At 46.5% G+C, this 20,841-nt stretch overlaps 1 protein-coding gene and 1 long non-coding RNA gene across 7 annotated transcripts in view; one reads left to right on the top strand and one right to left on the bottom strand.

Annotated features, from left to right (window-relative positions):
• Adcy8 (adenylate cyclase 8) overlaps nucleotides 1–8,374 on the top strand; it is a 203,587-nt gene extending 195,213 nt beyond the window's left edge. For 3 of the 4 annotated variants that reach the window (XM_013119532.3, XM_013119531.3, XM_005078687.4), the window contains 3 exons: nucleotides 2,041–2,133; nucleotides 3,379–3,493; nucleotides 7,790–8,374. In XM_013119532.3, coding sequence (XP_012974986.1) covers nucleotides 2,041–2,133; nucleotides 3,379–3,493; nucleotides 7,790–8,277 — 696 coding nt within the window. In that variant the 3' untranslated portion in view covers nucleotides 8,278–8,374. The remainder of the gene's footprint in view (nucleotides 1–2,040; nucleotides 2,134–3,378; nucleotides 3,494–7,789) is intronic. The other variant, XM_040730353.1, reaches the window with a different exon arrangement.
• LOC106021829 overlaps nucleotides 1–20,841 on the bottom strand; it is a 139,553-nt gene that overhangs the window by 19,333 nt on the left and 99,379 nt on the right. For all 3 annotated transcript variants that reach the window (XR_001196983.3, XR_005870511.1, XR_005870512.1), the window contains one exon: nucleotides 10,419–13,442. This is a non-coding gene — a long non-coding RNA (uncharacterized LOC106021829). The remainder of the gene's footprint in view (nucleotides 1–10,418; nucleotides 13,443–20,841) is intronic.

Genomic DNA, 20,841 nt, shown 5'->3' with positions numbered 1-20,841 from the left:
TAGAGGGTAGAAGTCTAAGATCAGGCAGCCTCTTATTTTGAGGACTCCTGCTACTTTGCGACTTGGCTCTTAGCTAAGTGGTTCTAAAGAAAACATAGAAGGACAGCATCTGGCCTGCCACAAGCAGAAGGAAACCAGGAAAATTCAGTTGTATGGAGGTAGGGGGGATGGGCAACTGAAGACCTTCCCCAGACCTTCAAGCTCAACTACGCACAACTGAAGGACAGCTAAAAGAGCAGACACGCTTAGTTTGTGTCTTTGAGAAGTCATCAGACTTCCACGTGTGCAGACCTTCATAGCTGAACTCCTGTCTGCTCCACCTATTGCATCTGCCTGTGCGTGTCCATCACTTGAGACCCTGTGAGTTTTAATGTTTTTAAAGGGAGGCAAAGAGTTGGAGAACTAAAAGGTGCTACCATCAAGGGCTTGGCAGAACTTCTAGAGTACCCCTTCTCAACCTGTGGGTTGTAACCTCTTTGGGTCTCATATCAGATATCCTGCGTATCAGATATTCACATTATGATTCATAAGAGCAGCAAAAAGATTACAGTTATTAAGTAGCAATGAAAATAATTTTGTTATTGGGGTCAACACACCATGAAGAATTGCATTAAAGGACTGCAGCATTAGGAAGGCTGAGAACCACTGATTTATAGGCTCCCAGGAAGGATCCATTTCCTGCCTTTTTTTTTTTAACTTTCAGAGGCACATGAATTCCTTGGCTCACGGCTTGTTCCCATTTCTGTAAAACCAACAATCACATAATTCTGATTTTTGCTTCCTCCCTAGTATCCCCATCTCTGTTTCTCCTACTTCTACCTTTTCCTTATAAAGGTACTTATCATGTGATATATCCCCAGGTTAGTTTCCGTCCCAAAATCCTAATCCTAATCTCATCTTCCAAAGTCCCTTTGGCCATGAAAGATGACCTATGTGAATTCCAAGGATTGGAAACTTGACAGGTTGGGGCCTGACCCAGTGGCATGGTCCAGCCCACTGAAGTTACTAAACACCGAAGTATCCTTTCCTTAACACTGCTATCTAAATTCCAAGTAACATGTAGGAAACTTAAAGACTGGTATCTTTTCTTTCTTTCATTCATTCATTCATTCATTCATTCAACACTACTGTGCTCTAGGTTCTGAGTGGTAAACAGAATTGGAGACGATAGATACCACCGAAGTCTTCTATCCCAAGGAAAATGACAGTCAGGAAAGCAAGTCAGAACTACATCTAAGGAAGGGAGGTGACACGGGACAACAAACAACAAGGCTGTGTGAGAACGGAAGCTGTGTCCCATTAGATGGTGGTCACCGAGGTAACCTAGAGTAGACAGGCGTCGGGCAGGAGGGGAAGGGAGAACGGGAGTGGCCGTGCCACTGTCTGAAGGAGGAGCAAGCAGCCCGTAGGTCTAAGGAAACACTCCTGAGATAGAACGTGCGTCCTTGCTCAAGAGTAAGCAAGGACGTGGGTGGCTGGAGCAGAACAAAGAAACAATAGGACTGGGTGTCGGGCGGGGTTGGTGGTCATGGAAAGTCCTGCTGGGCTCAGTGAAAACTGACTTATCCCTGAGTAGGACGAAAAGGCACTGGAGGGTTTTGCACCAAGCAGGGGCGTGTTCCGACTCACTCAAATGACGTCACCAGTCCACTACGCTGGGCGAGAGGAGGCAAGGACAGGAATGGGTACAGCTGAATGCTCTCAGTGGCTTAGACCAGCGGCTTAGGGGAGGGTACTGCCAGAGAAAAGCGGGAGTGGTTACATTCTAAGTACGTGTTGGAAGTAAACCCCAAAAGATTTGCTGGCTGACTGGGGAACGGTTTTTATTCCTTATTTAAGCTTATCAGATACCCTAGGTTAGTCCAGGATTCGCTGAAACAGTCGAGAGAATTTAGCACACACATGGGACACTTAGCAAGAATGTATAAACATGGATTGATTGATTGAATGCGTGGCCCTCAGAGGGCACGGCTACCAGAGCCCCACCCCGCAGCTGTGTAAACACAAGGACTAAAACAGCATGGCTTGAATCCATTGCAGCTGCTTGGGGAGGACCGGTTTCAAGACATAGAGAAGATTAAGACCATTGGTAGCACATACATGGCCGTCTCGGGACTGTCACCAGAGAAACAGGTAAGGTCTCCCTGGGCTCGGCCACACCTGTACCTGACTGTTGCCATGCGCTGAGGGCGCCTTCCAGAAGCGTGGGAGGGAAATCTAAACTGGGCTGTAATGACAAAAGAGGTTTGCTGAATCATGAGAAGCTGTTACTCTGTAAACTCTTCCAGGCTTCATTTTGAATCTCTCTGTTCACTTGAACAAAAAAAAATCTGTGCCAAGAAATACCTTGGCTCTGATTTAGCAGCGGGCATCAAAAAATCCCTAATACTTATCCATTTCCTTATTCTTGCATTCATTTTATCCCTCAAATGCTATTTGGTGGTGGTTGGTGGTGGTAGCGGTATTGTTAGTGGTAGCTTTGTAAAATATTGGACTATGTGCTATTCAAAATCACTGGGAAAGATAGAATCCCCATTAAAGAAGGCACTCTAAGTATGGTTATGTAAGATAAAACCCATGCTGACATTACAAATGTGGTCCTCAATAGCAGGAGTTAGAAAACAAGGGCCTCTAGGCCACATCTGAACCAACACCCACTTTTATAAATAAAGTTTTATTGTACACAGGCATTCCCATTTGTTTCTATTTTATCCTTTGCTCCTTTGCGACCAAAATGACAATGTTGAGTAGTTACAGCAAGGACTATATGGTCTGCAGGACCAGATATATCTGATGCCTGGCCTTTGATTGAACTACCAGCCTCTGTAAGGTACCAAATCCTGTCTCACACACAATCTCATTCAACTGTGAAGAGGTGTACAGGGCATCAGGCTTCACCTCACTTTACAGATTGGGAAACAGAGGTGAAGAGACTCACTCTACTTCTCTCAGGGGTTTTACACAGGAGCACCCCATAATCGGATGCGATGAGCATTTCCCAGGAAACAGACACAGCCTTTGGACTGGAAAACCTACACGTTCAAGGATAGGACCATGCACAGATGGACAGTGATGTGAATGCATGCACACGAGTGAGCATACTCGGGAATCCATAATGGGGCAGGCTTCCTAGACAAGTGTAGATGCGAAGGAAAGATGTGATGATGACCACACGCTATAGCCTTAATTGACTCTCCTGTGATCTCCCATGCCTCTGGGATAGTGACAGCTTGAGTGTGACAGCTTGAGTGTGTAAATCTCCCTTGCACGGCTATCTTCTCCTAATAAATACACACTTGGGATTAGACTGTAAAACCCCTGCTGAAGACATCAAGCGTTTGTAACACTGATTGGATGCCTCTCTCATATTTTCTCCAGCAATGTGAAGATAAATGGGGGCATTTGTGTGCCCTGGCTGACTTCTCTCTCGCCCTGACCGAAAGCATACAGGAGATCAACAAGCATTCGTTCAACAATTTTGAGCTCCGAATTGGTGAGTCGCAGCTAGAGGTGGAGGCTGCATTGAGCCAACTATCTTTGTTCCCTCAACCCCTCCCATGTCCTGGGCATCAATCCAGGAAAGCATTCTCTTGCAAAATGCATGAGGTTCTGTATGACCCCGACAAGGACAGACACGGAGTCAACTCAGGCCTTTCTGGGCTTCCTCATCCAGGATGCTGGCAGCAAGGCAGGATCCTGACCCGTGCAGAAACACGTAGCAAACACTAGGCCGGCCTCTCCTCAATCATACCTCTGTAGCGCTCTCGCCTCCTGTGCAAAGGCAAGCTTGGAAAGGCAACTAGGGACCCAAGGATAAAGTACTTCTGACTTTTTCAAGTTGCTCAAAACTGGTAGTCAATGTGTTACTTGCTGCTCCTTCTGGATGGCACCTCAGACAACAGCAGGTTTCTACCTCAGACAGCAGCAGGATTCTTCTTCTGAAGCAATCACATCCAGTACTGAGCCAGAGACAGGCAGAAAGCAACAGTTTCTCAGCCTCCTTCCATTGCAGGGACAGACACTCCCTGTCCAAAGTAGCCATGCAGCAATCGCTGCAATTGAATGGTAATTGTCCGTGTTTGCATAATTTGTTCATTCCTCCTCCATCTCCTCTGGGCTGCCAGGGGCCTCCAGAGGTCCAGCCTGACAGCCCCAGCTCTCGCTCGCTCGCATTTGCATTTTGTAGATGAAGAAACTGGATCCCAAACCGGAGACATCACTAGCCTGGCATCACACCAGGCAGCCAAGCAGTGGCAGCAGCAGCAGCAGCTTCAGGGGGCCTGACGCTGAGATGAACGGCATTCTGGCTACCGAGGGGCAGCTGCAAACAACCTTTGGTGCTGCCCTATTGCTGTAGATGTCCTGCCACTGACGGGCCATTATATTTCATTAAGCTCTCCCTTAGCAGCTTGCAGGAAAAGAATGGGGTTACAGAAATATCAACAGCTGTTCCTCAGATCAGAGAAATACCCCCCACACTTTTGTCCCTTGCAAGCAGGCCTTGTGTTTATGGTTTCGAGCCATGGATGGGGGGGGAGGCTTGATCCCACATTTCTCATCAATCTCAAGTCTTTTCTGTAATCATTAGCTTCACAACTAAACCAAAAGTCAAAAACAACTGTCGGCCCTCGGAAGAGAGATGGTGTAAGTAAAGTCCAAAGACATGGGCGAGATCAGGGCTACCCCCTGCTGTGATGTGTACTAAACTGTCCGTGCTGTTTCGTTGATCTCCAGAGTGAGAAACTTTAAATCCCCCACTGGGCTGAGCATCTCAGTCTGGGTTGAATGTGTGTCATAACCAGCTCCGTGACTTGGAGCAAGCATGACACCAAGACCTCCTCATCCTCAGCTTTCCTGTGTGCTGGCTGGCTAGATGCTACATGATCATCTCCACAGCCTGTGACCTTGCAGAAATCAGATGAGAGTCAAATGACATAATGTATCTCAGAGTTTTAAAGAGTTGATCGTCATTGTGATTCCTGTGTGTTCTATAGCCTGTGTGTGTTGTCTACAGTGTGTAATGTCTATAAGTACATATACATATATGTATGTTGGATATAATGTACAGTGCATAGTGTCTATGTGGGTAGTGTGGTGTATAGTATGTATTGTGTGTAGTGTAGTATACTAGGCAGTGTGTAGTGTATGTGTGTATGTATAATGTAGTGTATTATATGTATATGTGTGTATGTGTGATGCAGTGTATATGTGTGTATGTATAATTTGATATATAGTGTGTAGTATATATGTGTATGTATAATGTAGTTAGTGTATATGTGTGTATGTGGTAATAGTATAATGCATAGTATGTAATGTATGTGTGTATGTATAATGTAGTGTATTATGTGTGTATGTGTAATGCAGTGTATATGTGTGTATGTATAGTGCAATACATAGTGTGTAGTGTATGTGTATATGTATAATGTACTGTATACGTGTGTATGTATCGTTTGATACATAGTGTGTAGTATATATGTGTATGTATAATGTAGTGTATATGTGTGTACATGGTAATAGTATAATGTATAGTGTGTAGTGTATTGTGTATGTATAATGTAGTTTATATATGTGTATAGTGTAATACATAGTGTGTAGTATATATGTGTATGTATTATATAGTGTATATGTGGTTATGTGGTAATAGTATAATGCATAGCATGTAGTGTATGTGTGTATATATAATGTAGTGTGTATGTATAGTATAATGCATAGTGTATGGTACTTCTGTCTAGAATTATCTTACCTGTAAGGCTGTCCTATCTGTAAGGCTGTCCTATCTGTAAGGCTGTCCTATCTGTAAGGCTGTCCTATTTGTAAGGCTGTCCTACCTGTAAGGCTGTCCTACCTGTAAGGCTGTCCTACCTGTAAGGCTGTCCTATCTATCTGTAAGGCTGTCCTATCTGCAAGGCTGTCCTATCTGTAGGGCTGTCCTATCTGTAAGGAAGTCCTATCTGTAAGGAAGTCCTATCTGTAAGGCTGTCCTATCTGTAAGGCTGTCCTATATGTAAGGCTGTCCTATCTATCTGTAAGGCTGTCCTATCTGTAAGGCTGTCCTATCTGTAAGCTAGTCCTATCTCTTTTCTCAGGTCTTTCATCAGAAGGTCTTTCCTAGCTGCTCTACTCACCAATATAATGTCTCTGGTCTCCTATTCCTACCCACTGATCATTTCTGTTTTCATTAACTTCTAATATATTCCCTGCTTTTAAAATTATATTCTGTCTCTGGAGCAGGGGACAAGCTTATGTCTTCTTGCTTCCCCTACTTCACGTATCAGATGCCTAGTCAATGTTTATAGAATTATGAAATTCTTAGAAGAGACAGATGTGCACAGCACACATTTCATGAAATGCTGTCATTACTAGAAGAGGCATCTGTGTTTCCTGGAGTAAGCATTGAGACTATCATTAAGAGCATTTCCAAATGAAGAATGGGATGGGAGCAGGGCACAAAGAGTTCAAACAAAACAATCAAGACTGTAGCACCAAGGTGAACGTGTACCACGTGTGGGGACTAGCAGTTCAGTCTGGCATGGAGGAATGGGAGATGACCTGGGCTGGCAAGCCAGGCTGAAGCTAGTTCAAAGACGCTATAGGTTGAAGGTGCAGGGGGTAGGTAAGTGAGTTCCCCAGACCCAAGAGAAATGATAAATAGGTGCTTTATTGGGGAAGAACTTACACAGATAAGAGCAAATAACCACTGTGGCCTTCCTGCTCCAGAAGATGCAGTCTCTGCCCTTCCATTGCTCTCCAAGACCCAAGAGAGCACATGCCTGCAGCTCCTCCACCTTAAAGGGGTCAAATCCACACCTGAAACTACACCCAAAGGGTGTGACCACTGCTACAAGTTCACTGGCAAGACAAGATGTCACTCTAATGGATTATAACCCTAAAGAGCACTGGCTTTATCCTTGGGAACAAAGACACCCTGGCAGACGTTCAAACAGGTTCTCACTGGATAACTGGATGGATCAGAGAGCCCTTTCCCTTCCCGAAGCAGTGGGGAAAGAGGGCTTCGAGAAGACAAGAGGTGTATAGAGACATTGCCGTGGGAATGAATAGTGCTGGAGACCTAGACGGAAAACAGAGAAGGAAATGATCTGCTCAAGCTCTCAGGGCACTGTGTAAGCAACAAAAGATGGCCTGAGTCCCGGTCAGCACCTTGAGCGTCCCACACCCAAGATCAGTCTCTGTGCACGTGGAAACGATAAGCTCTATGTCAGTCACTCTCCGGCAATGCTTGGCTCGTATTGTTTTACATAAACCTCCTTTTATATTCCAGTCTGTACATGGGTACTCATCTAGTAAGACCTGGGTGACTCATCTAGTAAGCGACTGAGGTAGGACCTGTGATGGGGGAAGTCCTGTGTATGTGTCCGCAAAGCACTGTTGGCCAATAGGGAAGCAAGATAGGTGGGACTGGGAGTCTAGGAGGATTCTGGGAAATGTAGTAAACTGGCTGGTCGCCATGTGATCTCCCAGGAGCAAAGGGCGCTAGGGAGTACCTCCTCAAAAAGAGAAGTCCTTGTAAAATATTTATTAGTAATTATGGGTAAATAATCAACTCAGAGCTAGCTGATGCCAATGCCAACAGCTTCATCAGTGTCTTGAGTTTCATTTGGGGGTTCAGACATCTCGGCAGGGTCCCGGCGGCTGGCCAAAAGACTAAATGTTACAGACCTGGACTATGCTGTTCAGACACTACACGCGTGCCTGCCACTTCCCAGGTAGGTCCAGACGCCTAACTGCACTTCCTCTGCCTTACTCCTTGCTCTCTTGGGTTCTTTTGTAGGCATCAGCCATGGCTCGGTGGTAGCAGGCGTGATTGGTGCAAAGAAACCCCAGTATGACATCTGGGGTAAAACCGTGAACTTAGCGAGTCGCATGGACAGCACGGGGGTGAGTGGCCGGATCCAAGTTCCAGAGGAGACCTATCTTATCCTGAAAGACCAGGGCTTTGCCTTCGACTATCGAGGAGAGATCTATGTGAAGGGTATCAGTGAGCAAGAAGGGAAAATCAAAACGTACTTTCTCCTGGGAAGAGTCCAACCCAACCCATTCATCTTGCCCCCAAGGAGACTGCCCGGGCAATACTCTCTGGCTGCGGTTGTCCTTGGCCTTGTCCAGTCTCTCAACCGGCAAAGGCAGAAGCAACTACTCAATGAGAACAGCAACTCGGGCATCATCAAGGGCCATTACAACCGGCGGACTTTATTAACACCCAGTGGGCCAGAGCCTGGAGCACAAGCTGAAGGCACTGACAAATCCGATTTGCCATAAAAAGCATTTTCTTTGTGTTTCTTTCTCTCTTTTTTTGTATTTCTTTTATATATAAAATAAATATACTAATAAAAAGGTTTAATTTTTTTTAGAACAAGGATGGTTTCATTGGTCTCTGAATATGTCAGATCAAGTACACAATTTGAGGTTCTCCTCACTCATCGCTCTTGTTGACTTAGGGGAGTTCCCATCTTAATTAGAAAAGGGGGTTTGTAAGTACATCCTGAGTTCTATTCCCAGAACCATGTCAGGTAGCTCACTACCTAGAATTCCAGTTCCAGGAGGACAGTGCCCCCTTCTGGCTTCCATGGGCACTGCACACAGATGCCATATTCTCACACAAATACCAACACAAACACATGCAAACGAAAATAAATGTTTACGTTACTGGAGGTCAGGGATTTAACTGAGTAGCAGGGCTAGCTTTCTGAGGCTATGATGCTGAAGACTAACCCTCAACAATGGGACAGTGAAAATAATGTGAAATGATGAAGGCAATGTGTTATCGGACCATCAAGGGCAAACTCCCTGGGGTGGGTTAGTATGGAGAAACAATTAGAAAGTCGGGTGGTGGGGTTACAAGCTAGTTTCCAGGGAAGACTGCATCACATTCCCTTCTCTTGTGAACACAGGCTGCAAGGAGAGCATCACACAAACGAGAAAGCTGAAAAATGCCAAAGGCTCTGATAGCTGTAGCAGCAGCTTCGGAACTGTGAGTCAATAAACACTCGCTGCTATAACTAATGGCCACTAACTTTAGTCACTGGAGCACAATAAAAGATTGATGTGTTGTAGCTGGAAGATTTTGTCTAGAATGTTCTCACGACTCAACAATGTTAGGCCCGGCGCTAAAACAGAGAAACAGACACTCCAACTGGGCCTGGGGGACATGGCAGCATCCAGGACTCCACCAAACATGCCAGCATGAGACTGAGTGTTCAAGAACCCCACCAGGTAAACGTCTGTCCTGGGATCCACTGTTCCATCCCAAAGCACTGAACAACCCCCATGGGGGGCTCAGAGAGCTTCATCCTCTCCCCTACCATTTGCTTTGTGCTCTGTGAAGTTGGGGGGACATAGGGAAGGAATTAACTAAGTCAAGGGAGGGGCATTCCATGATCAGAATCTTGTCTCTACCACTTCCAAGGGCAGTTCAAGCATGGGGCATGAACTCTGCACACCAGTGACCACAAAGGAAGTGGTTTAGCATTCCCAAGCTTTTACAAGTGAAGAAGATGATAACTTGAAGAATAACTAGCCGCATTCAAAACAGCCAGACACAAGTAGTTATGCCAACTGGTGTGAAAAACAAAGTATCTCTAAGTACACTCAGCTCTATTCTGATTGCGCTTTGATCCCAAGTTAATGTATGACAGACTATCACAAAGAGCGCTTTTGAGCTTGAGACTTCTGAGTGCAAGGCTGTGAACCCAACGACCCACACAAGGCAACAGTGGGGGCGACAGGGAACCCTAAACTGCAGGCTCGTCCTCCCTGCCCTCCCGAAGCACGGTGTCTCTATTGGAATGGCGAGTCTGGAATCTTTCCCTGTCTAAATCTTTCTTTTTACTTGTCTGTGTTCACACACTTTACTACGTCGGAGTTCCTTTAGTCGTGAAAAATACAGTAAAAGTTGTGAGTTGCCTGGGAAGTTTTCAGAGGTTTCCCTTGATCCTTAGCTAATCAAGCCTGGGCCCAAGGTCTGGATTACTTCCGGGATGAAATCCACACTCTTCAGGGATGTCTGGCCTATCACACACACACACACACACACACACACACACACACACACACACACACACACACACGGAGCTCCACAATGGGTGGAAAAGCAGAGTTTTCCAGGGACTGCTGACCCAGATTCCAGGACCTGGCCTTCTGTATCCAGCCAGAGCAGGGTGCTGAGGCTCATTCCCTAGCCCGACATTTTAATTCCAGACCACAGACATTCTGCCGCTCTGGAGCCTGTGTCAACCAGCATTTCCAAGTGAGAATGCTTCTCTCAGATTAGCTGTGGGCTCCAACTGTGCCCAATCTTTTATTGATGAGTTACCACCGGGGCGCAGCACGCCCTGAAGGAAACAGCAAGTGCCTATTTGAATTATTGATTGTTCAGCAGCCACACATTTCCATCTACCAACCTGGAAGATCAGGTCACCGCTCCTTGCTGGGCATGGAGCTCTCCAAGTCAACGCAGTGAGCCTGCTTTGCCTTTTCTGGAGAACAAGCCGGCCTCAAAGGCAGTCCGTTTCTGTTTGGAAACAGAGGTTTCACTCACAGTCTCCTCGTAGCTCATGAGCCCCGCCCCTCTGATGGCATCATGAGAGCAATAAGAACAAACATTTTGAGAGCGTTTTTACAAGCTGTCCATTTTCAAAGTACAGTTTCGACTGTTCTCTGTAATAGCACATTATTGTGTCAATTTTCCAGACAACTGGATATTAATAAAAAGTAATAAAATGAACTCTGTCTACACATGGATTCTGGATGCTGGGATGAGCCTATGGATCACTTGTGGCCCAGAGACTTCATTTGATTTGGCAAGACTCTGTTGAGGTTTGGAGGACAGATAACTTGGACGCCACTCTGCCTGCTCTGGTCTCTTTTCCTCTGTGTATTCTGAGTAAACAATCATGGGACCAAAAGGTCACTCCAGCCCTCCCTGGCCTCAGAGAGATTGGCAGGAGGCCTCCCAGCTCTGGCCTGTCGGTATGTTCCTGCTCATACTCACTGCTTCGGAGCCACTCCAGCCCCACTCAATGGATACTCCGAGGGACTTGTGTTCACATACACGCCTGTCTGATCTCACGCACGTTCCCGGATGCTTGCTGTCTTCATTATTTCTGTTGTGATAAAATCCTCTGCCAAAAGCAACTTACCAGAGAAAGGGTTTGTTTAGGCCAAAGTTCTGGATCAAGGCCCATCGTGGTGGGAAAGCCAAGGCAACGGGAACTTAAAACACCTAACCACATTAAGCTCATAGTCGGGAGGCGGCAAAGGGTGCATAAATGCTGGTGTGTAGCTCCCTTTATCTTACAGAGTCCTGTATCCCCTGCCTAAGCAGTGATGCCACCCACGGCAATCAGTCCTTCTCACCTAACTAACGTGATTAAGAAAATCCTCCTGTGCATGTCCAGAAGTCAGTCTCCCAGGTAAATCCAAATTCTGGCAAGCAGACAACTGACAATAACCAACACGTTTGCCTATTTAGACTCATACACATTTCTACTCTCTCACGTGTGTCTCTTAGGTGTACATGCTACATCTCTCCCACTCAGATTCACACACATACAGGGACGTGCTTGTAGACATACACTCAGAGGCTTACACACTCGCACAAATGTACACACTTGCACAAACCATTCCTGCATGGCGACTAGGCTTTACAGATAATGTAGATAGAGAGGTAAGCTGTGTTTGACTATCCTCTGAGCCAAGCAACTGCCATCTTGGGGAATTCAGCTTTATCCCCGTGCAAAAGGATTGTCCCAGTGAGGGGGCGCACGCGCATGCACGCGCACGCACACACACACACACACACAGACACACACACACACACCTTCAATGGAGACATGAGGATGGTCACTCTCCTGAGTATCCAACTGATGCCTACCAACTGGTGTATACAATTCTTCCTTAATTGCTTACTTGCACAGGGCTTCATGGAGGGACTATAGTATATTTGGGGGAACTAGAGGAGGAGACTCCGTCTATGCAGCCATGGGGAAGGCCTTACTGCTGGTTGGCAAAGTCTTTCCAGGTGTGCCCTGTTGAGGGGAGCAACACTTACACCCTGCAAATACCTCTCACCTGTGTTCTGAAAAAACCAATAAGTGTTTAGGCTCCCCAGTGTGAAGTGGTCAGAACAGTGACTCAGTTTGTCACCGGGACATTGAGAGAAAGAAAAAGCGACACTTGCATCTTCCCCTGGGGTGGAATTTTTAGCAACCGGGGCAGAAGAGGGATGAATACTGGAGTAACACAAAAAGTAATTGTATTACTGAAGTAAAACAAAAGCAACGCCTCCCAATCAAATGCTACAGGGTCCCCTTCATCCAAGGCCATCACCGTCCTTCTTGATTCAGTCTTCTCTTCTCTCTTCCTATGCGTTTCAAGAGGAAATGCAAATTCTCATCTTCTCCTGCAAACCAGATTAAACTTCCTTGTAGTCATTCAATGGTTCGTGAGCACTTAACTCTGCTCCACAGATATTACTTATCTGCCCGTGGTTCACAGTCGCAACATTTTAGCAACACAAGACAAACAGAGATCAGTTGATGTCTGGAAAATCTCTCTAGATGTTCTCCACGTTTCTCTCATGCACCCGTTTCTGAGGTCAATAGTGACTACCACTCACAGCAGCAAACCCCAGCCAGTTCCTAGCCCCTGGAGTCTCAAAGTTAACTTCCCGCATCACCACCCACGAGCACTGATTTCAGCAATGAAAGGGCTGTTGGGTTGCAAGCCCTGGCCCACCAACGAATAGGGATGGGTTAGCAGTGTTGGTATCCTGGCATTATGCTGACCCTGCTCCCTGACAACTGGCAAGGTAGACACACTGGCATTCAGGCAGATTCTTAGACAGACCAGCATTCAGGCAGATGCTTAGACAGACCAGCATTCAGGCAGATGCTTAGACAGCTCAAAGGTCCCTGTGTTGTGTGGTCACGTCATGCGTTACATGGCTGCATAAGGACTCTGTACGCATGTGCAAGCTTTCCCTTTTAAGCGAGCACCTCCCACCTGTCCGCCCCTTCCCCTTCCATCTCTGTTCCTGGTTGGCCAACACCTTCCCCTATCTTTTTTTCCCTTTCCCCAATAAACCCCACGTGAGTTCTGTTGAGTTTGTGGTTTCTGTGTCATCGCCTGTAGCTGCAGCAAAACAACAACAAACAATACTTTTGAGTGGCAGATAACCACCTGGTAAAAATGACGAAAGAAACCTTGGAAGCTGCCAACTTACAGGCCCTTAAGAGACCACACTTTGGACAGTAGCTATAAAGGAAGTCTCCTCCCTAGGTGACACTGAGAGGTTAACCAGGTCAGATGACCTGCAGCCAATGTGCAGACAGCCAAGGTAAATTCATTGCTTTTGTGTTGCTATGATAAAATACCCGAGAGTCAGCACCGGTTCCTGAACTTCCCACAACCTCAAGTGGCATTACCTGTTGAAGAAGAAGAAACATTTAAAACATGAAACTCTGGGACTTTCAAATTCGACCCATAACAGTCCTGTCTCCTAAAGGTTCATGGTTCATGGCCATCTCACAAAACAAAACACATCTGGTCGGTTTTTACAGCTCCAGAGTCTCCGCAGTTCAAACACTGTTCAATCAATCTCTTAAAACCCAAGGCAGTGTCTTAGCCGTGTGTTTCTGTAAAATAAAACACTAAGAATCTCCAACCTACAACAGCATGGAGTAAACATTCCCATTTCAAATCAGAAGAATGGGGACAGGGAATAGCAAGGAAATAGGCGAAACTAGATCTAAACCCATCCGGTAAACACTGAATCCTACAGCTATATGTGGGACATCTCAGACACACAATGTAAGTTCCACAGGCTCTGGTAACCCCATTCTTGTGACCCTGTCACCTGTAGCACATGTGGCCTCTCTCTTTGGCTCCTCTCGGTGTCTCCAACATTTTTTGGTACACAGGTACACACACACCCTCTAGTTTTAAGACCTTATTTCTCCCCCCATCCCTTTAAGTCTACCTGTTTGAAATCCCACCAGACTCTACCATCTATATGGTATAACTTCTGGATTGGAATGTACTTAGCACTTTCTTATCTTGGGCAGTGTGTCTGTTGTTAGAAATAGTTTCTACTTGTAGCCAGGCTAACCTCAAACTCACAATCCTCCTGCCTCAGCCTCCCCAGTGCTGGAATCCCAAGCATGTGCAATCAGGCACAGCTGCCAAACTTGGACACATTTACATTTTTGTCTCTAGGACTATGGTGATGGTACATCTGTTTCTTGGGCCTGTGTAGTTGTGAGTCCTAAGATTGGTTGAGGGAGAAGCAGAGACAGGTAAACACATAATCTCCCAACAGTACCTGGCACAGGGGAGGCTCTGCCTCAAATCTCCACAGCAGATAAAATCCATATAACTACATTTCTCTATCCAGTTTTGCCCTATAGGTGCCTTTTATTTCTTGGGTTTTTATTTCAAGTGTGTGTGTGTGTGTGTGTGTGTGTGTGTGTGTGTTTACATGTGCGCCACCTACATACTGGTGCTCTTGAAGACCAGAAGAGGTCTTTAGATGATGGCACTGCAGCTGGAGCTACAGTGCCCCCACCCACCATGGGCACTGAGAACTGCACTTGGACCTTCATCATGGGCAGTAGTCACTCTCAAGCCCTGAGCCCCTAGAAGACCCTATTCTACACCAAAATCGGGGATGATGAGCAGAAGGAGAGATTGCTCTAGTCTAGTGTTGCATTCGAAACCAACCCAAGACTTTGTCAGGAAGCTAACCAAATGATTTTTCCACTACCAGCCTCTGGAAGGAAAAGGTATTGCTCTCCTTGAAATAAAGGCAAGAATTTTGCATTTGAACTCTACAATATTCTTGGGGTGGGGGGAGGACCACTCAGTCCATGAACAAACAGTAGGAAGGAGCTTCAACAAAACCATCTGGTTAAGGAAACACAAAGCATAGCCAAGTTGTGGCAAAATCTGTTCCTTGTCCCCAGGTCCCCATTTCCCCACCTTCAAGATGACAAAAGCCTCAGGAACGAAAGATGTCCGGCTCTGCCGCTGCTGGTTAGGGAGCCGCATCTCAAGCCCTATACAATAGATGTTGGCAGGAAATGTCAAGTTGTACCTTGCAGCAACTCATCTTTCCTTCTCTCTATCCTGAGTCGTAGTAGTGGTTACTTCCGTAATGGACTCTGTATATTATGTGTTCCTGGGCAACAGATCCTCAGAATTGAGTGGCCAGAAATAGAGACATTTATTATCCCGAGGTTTCTGTGAGCCAGAAACTCAGAAGAGGCTCGACTGAGCCGTTCTAGCTCAGGGTCTCTCATGAGGTCATGGCCTCAGCCAAGGTTAGCATGCAGTCAGGCCTGGATGCTAACTTTAAAGTGAACTCACTCGGGAGAAAAGCGGGCTTAGCTTTTTCTGCCGGCTATTGGCTGTCTGAGTTCTCCTGTCCCTAGGTCTACCTCACAGCTTGGCAGCTGGTTTCTCCCAGAGCAAATACTCCAGTTAGGATGCCACAGTGCCTTTACCCAACTTAGATGGCACATTTCCCTCCCCTGCAGTCTTTACAACAAATCAGCAAATCTCACCCAGAGGGAAGAGTCGCTCTTTAAGAGAGTAGACTAGCCATGTGGTGGTGGTGTGGCTCTCACCTTGAATCCCAGCACTCGGGAGGCAGAGACAGGTGGATCTTCTGTCAGTTCAAGGCCAGTCACAAGTGAGCCTCCAGAGCTATAGAGAAAACCTGTTTCAAAAAACAAAAAAGAGGAGAGAGACAGAGACAGAGAAACAGAGTACAATCCAGACTCCTCCCTTTTCTTCCTTGATGAGGGGCCTGAGGCAAGGGGACTGGGTGACACAGTCTCCAGCTCCTTGCCTGTGATCCTGTTTACACAGAAACTTGTCACCATTCAGCCGTGTCCTTGTACGGGACCACAGCTCAGTACAGAGGAGCGGATGCACTCATCACTCACTGCTCACCACTGCTGGTTGAAGAACTGCTCTCAGTCCATAATTGGGGCGTGGGCTTTGCTTGGGTGGGAGAACCTTCAGCAAAGGTTAGGGTTGGAGGAGAGGGCTCTCCAGTAGACTGCTGATTAATTGCATTAATATCTTTCTCACACACGGGCACTTCCCTCTCGCCTTTGTAAATATGAAGACACGGCTCGCAAACTGCCAAGTAGCACTGGAGACGTGGCTGCCGTTGCTCTCAGATGCACTGCAGTGGTTCTGACCTTTTCCATCGCAGAATCTCCGCAGCAATAATAGAACACACACGCTATGGGCGCTTACTCGGTCTGGCTTCTGCCAAGATCTTTGGCAAGCTAAGTAACCCAGGTCGGTTAGGAGATTATGGAGTCCCTGCTCTGCTCTTTGCATCCCGCACCAGCAGCAAAGAGGTACACACACACACACACACACACACACACACACACACACACACACACACACACATAACCTCACACCTCTTTATCCCTTATCCAGTAACACCTGCCTCCTTCAAATCACCCTTCTCTTTCCCAGGCAAAGGACCAGCCTTGGCCCCTTGTCAAAAGAAAAGCAGCCTCAGTGAGGAGGCCTAGGCAATCTATGGGGCCTTGGGTAGTAGATCAGTATTTATCCCGGGTATACAAATGGACTTTGGGTGCCCATCCCACAATGAGAGATGCTCTCTCACCCTGGACTCCCGGGGGAGGGTCTAGGCCCTGCCCTGGATGAAATGTCAGACTATGGACACCCCCATGGAGGGCCTCACCCTCCCTGGGGAAATGAGGAGATATTGGGGGAGGTTGGTGGGAGGGCGTGGGAGGAGGGGAGGGAGAGGGACCTGGGATTGACATGTGAAGCAGCCTCATTAGCCACTGAAGAATCTGCTCTGTCAATGTTCGCTCCTCCCATTCATTCGCTTGCCCGCCAGACACTTCCAAAGCCCAGAAGAAAGAAAGAAATACGACTGATCATGTCTGCCTTTGGTCAGACACAGCGATGGTCCTGTGTATGCCTGTGTTACATAAGTCCCGCAAACACACGTGGGTAGACTATCACTCCTGTTGGGCAAAGGAAGATGTGAAAGGTAAGTGTGTTGGCCCTGGCATATTGCAGCTGGAATCTAGAAACTGCTCATAGACCGTGAGGACCCAGAGGCTGCTGTGAATGCCGAGTGTGTTCATCCAAGGGCGATGTGCTGCCCCGAAGCAGGGGTAGCCTCTCCTCAGCAGCCTTCCAGCCCTGTTACAGAGGCTTTCCTGGTGGTTATAACAGAGCTGCTGCCCACGGGTCCCTGCTAGTTTATTTTTCCGCTGGAGGCTGAGATCCATTAGCGTAAAAACTCGCACGTGCCAAAACTTCAATTTTTCATACCCCCAATCATTTTTAAAATAGCTGGCACAGCTGGGCATTGGTGATGCTTGCCTTTAATCCCAGCACTCGGGAGGCAGAGGCAGGCCGATCTCTGTGAGTTCAAAGCTATTCTGGTCTACAAAGTGAGTTCCAGGACAGCCTCCAAAACAATACAGAGAAACCCTGTCTCGAAAAACGGAAAAAAAAAAAAATAGCTAGCTCACACAATGCAGATTGCAACGACTTAAAGCCCACTTGACTTGGATTCTCCAAAAACCACAGCCAGCACCTGATGACCCCCCCCCATGAGATTGAGACTGTGCCAATAAAATCCCAAACCAGTACTGCCCTTCAGACTGCAGTGACCCAGAGACACCTCCCTGGCTGCTAGGCAGTGTCACCTGGACATCACCAAATCCTGGTGTGTACTTCTGCTACCTCACTGCTTTTTCCTTAACCAGACTGATTCTCTCTAAGAGCTCACAGACCCCAGACTCTTTTAGATAGAATCGTGGGTTTCCAAGATGCACCAACAGACCCCCCAAATGAAGGCGTGATCTGCGCGATGTAAACTTCAGAACGTCGTGGTGAGGATGCTTAACCAGGAAGCCGAGGCAAGCCAGCAGGCAGGGGGCTTACAGTGAAAACTCCCCACTTCCGGACACTGGAGCTCTGCGATGCTGAACCAATGGGAGAGCCTTTACAGGCACATGCTTTCCTTTGCTGCCATCTTGTGGTTATACAAGTAAACAGCAGGCTGGGGCCATCCTGCAGTTTATACAAGCTCTGCTTGGGAGGAATTCCCACCTGACATGGCAGGGAACCAGATTTAGACCCGTAAAGTACTTCCTAGACCACACATCTTAGAAGGGGAAATGGCGAACTTGAACGAAGACCTCCCTTTTCACGGTGCCCTCTTGCCTTCCCGTAAGTCTGTCAGGAGGTCTCTGAATCAGGGGGCAGAAATGACAAAAATCTAAGAAAGCATCAAAACACTAAAGGACTCGAGCCTCGAGCCCTGGACCACGACCATGGTGATGCCATATCAGACCTCAACCTTGTCATGCTGACTTCATAGCCTGGATAAAAACACGGCCTCTGCTCAGCTGCAAAGTGAGCAAAAGATGCAAGTTATCCGTGGTCTACTTATTCACAAACATTGTTCACTGAGCACGTGCCAAGTGTAAACCCATTCTTACTCTATGTTGAAATGTTGGCTGGCTTGATCTTGCCTAAGTCTTATGCAGGCAACCATAGCCTGCATGAGTTCATGAGTGTATCAGTTCTATAATGTCCAGAAGACACTGTTTTTGCTCTTCTCCCCAGACCCTGGCTTTCACAATGTTTGCACCCTCTTTTGTGATGGTCCCTGATCCTCTGGAGAAAGGGGAGTGATATAATTGTACCGTCAGTCAATGTTCTTGACCACAGATATATTTTGCTACTTAGCATAGATCGTCCGTATTACCATGAGACATTTCAAATGTCTGAAGCTGAAACACATTTCACAAATAAGTTAGCATCAGTAATTAGCAGCATTTTTGTTTGCGGTTTATAAAATAATGTTGTGGTTCTCCCCATCAGTTTATTGAACTTGCTAGCGCAGTAGTCATTCAGACTTTCCCAGAGCCAAGGGCTGTTTCCTTCAGCAAAGCCATGGGTGTTTAAGGACTGGGCCATACAGAAACGAAGCTGTAGCTCCAGGGAGGAATCTCCTGTTTCCCTCCTTGACTGCACAGATTTTCCAAACAAATACATTTCTTGCATAACTCGGTGAACACACACCAAAAATCACTGAACCATTTGCTTTAGAAGGGCAGTTTCATGCTACACAAACAACACCCAAAGAAAAGACATTTTTAAAAAAAGTTTCTCAAGCCAGACACGACGGTGCATGACTGTAATCCCAAGACTGGGGACACCAGGGCTGATCAAGTGCAAAGCCAAGGACAGGCTTCTCTACATGTGGCAAGATGTGTCTAAGTGGAGAGACGATGGATGGATGGATGGATGGATGGATGGATGGATGGATGGATGCAAGATGGACGGATAGATGATAGATGGTAGAGAGATGGATAGATAGACAGACAGACAGACAGATAGATAGATAGATGACAGACAGATAATAGGTAGGCAGACATATAGATGACGGGAAGATGGATAGATACATAGATGATATATAGATAAATAAATAGATGATGATAGATAGATATCGATAGATAGATAGATGATGGGTGGATAGATAGATAGATAGATAGACAGACAGCAGATAGGACATAGATAGATAGATAGATAGATAGATAGATAGATAGATAGATAGATAGATAGACAGATAGAAAGAAAGATCAACACTTCTCAAGGAGGATAGATAGCATGGCAATAAAGAGCAATTGCCACTAAGCCTGAGGACCTGAATCCAAACCCCAGGCCCCACACGGTACAAGGAGAGAACTGACTTCCACAGGTTGTCTTCTAACCTATTCCTTGTTTGCCTGTGCTCATTTTCCAGAGTCCTGAAATAGCCTGTTTGGATTATTTTCATCCAATTTTTTTCTTGTTGGAGTCAAGATTACTCACCCTTCTCTTTTAGCCACCATAAGCAGCAACCCCAATGTTCTTTGAAGGAGACAAAATTATGCTAATTGTAGCTTATTGTGGTATGTTGTGTATGTGTGTGAGCATACATATACCCACATGCCTCTGTATGTAGTATATGCGTGCGTGTGTGTGTGTGTGTGTGTGTGTGTGCGCGCGCACATGTACCCACAGACCTCTGTATTTGTGTGCAGGTGTGTGTATATACACGTGTACACACAGACCTCTGTATGTGTGTGCAGGTGTGTGTGTGTGTGCGTGTGTGTTTCTGTGTGCACGTGTGTTATTGCTTAAGACACCATTCACCAACCAGTATTGCTTAGCACCAGCGTTCTAGCCTGTCTGTGTGAAATCCAGAGAAAGCAGTGCAAAGACAGAGAAAGGAGGAGCTCTGCCCAGCATTTCCTTGAGGAAATGCAGTGCCCACCCATTGCTGCTGTAGAACAGGCCACAGGAGAGAGACAGAAGTCTCTCCTCCGGGGTTTCAATGTGACTTCCTCCCCTCTCTTCCCATGAGGGATGCTAGAAGCTCTGTGGTGGCTGTGTCGGGGCTACGGCATCACATTCAGGTCGTATTCACTGTGGTGGCTGTGTCGGGGCTACGGCATCACATTCAGGTCTTATGCACTCATTCATTCCTTTTACAAATACATACTGACTCCGTGCAAAGTTTTAAGAATATGGAGGGGGGGAGCTTCCAAAACCTGTACACTAACAGGAAATCCATCTTGTTATAATAAAACAAGATTCCTCCCACTGTGACAGAAGTGCAAGATGCTTAAAATTAGCTTCTTTAAACAAATTGGAAAAACACTTTCAAAAGTAAGTCCCCCATGCTCCGGCTAGTCTTAGCTACTTGGAGTTGAAATTAGTCACTGCCCTGTATTTACCATGCAGCATTTATGTAATCACAGCCTG

This window comes from Mesocricetus auratus, unplaced genomic scaffold, assembly GCF_017639785.1.
Source record: "Mesocricetus auratus isolate SY011 unplaced genomic scaffold, BCM_Maur_2.0 Super-Scaffold_100023, whole genome shotgun sequence".
NCBI lineage: Eukaryota > Metazoa > Chordata > Mammalia > Rodentia > Cricetidae > Mesocricetus > Mesocricetus auratus.
Note: the sequence above shows the minus strand (reverse complement) of the source record. Positions and strands in the feature narration are given on the sequence as shown.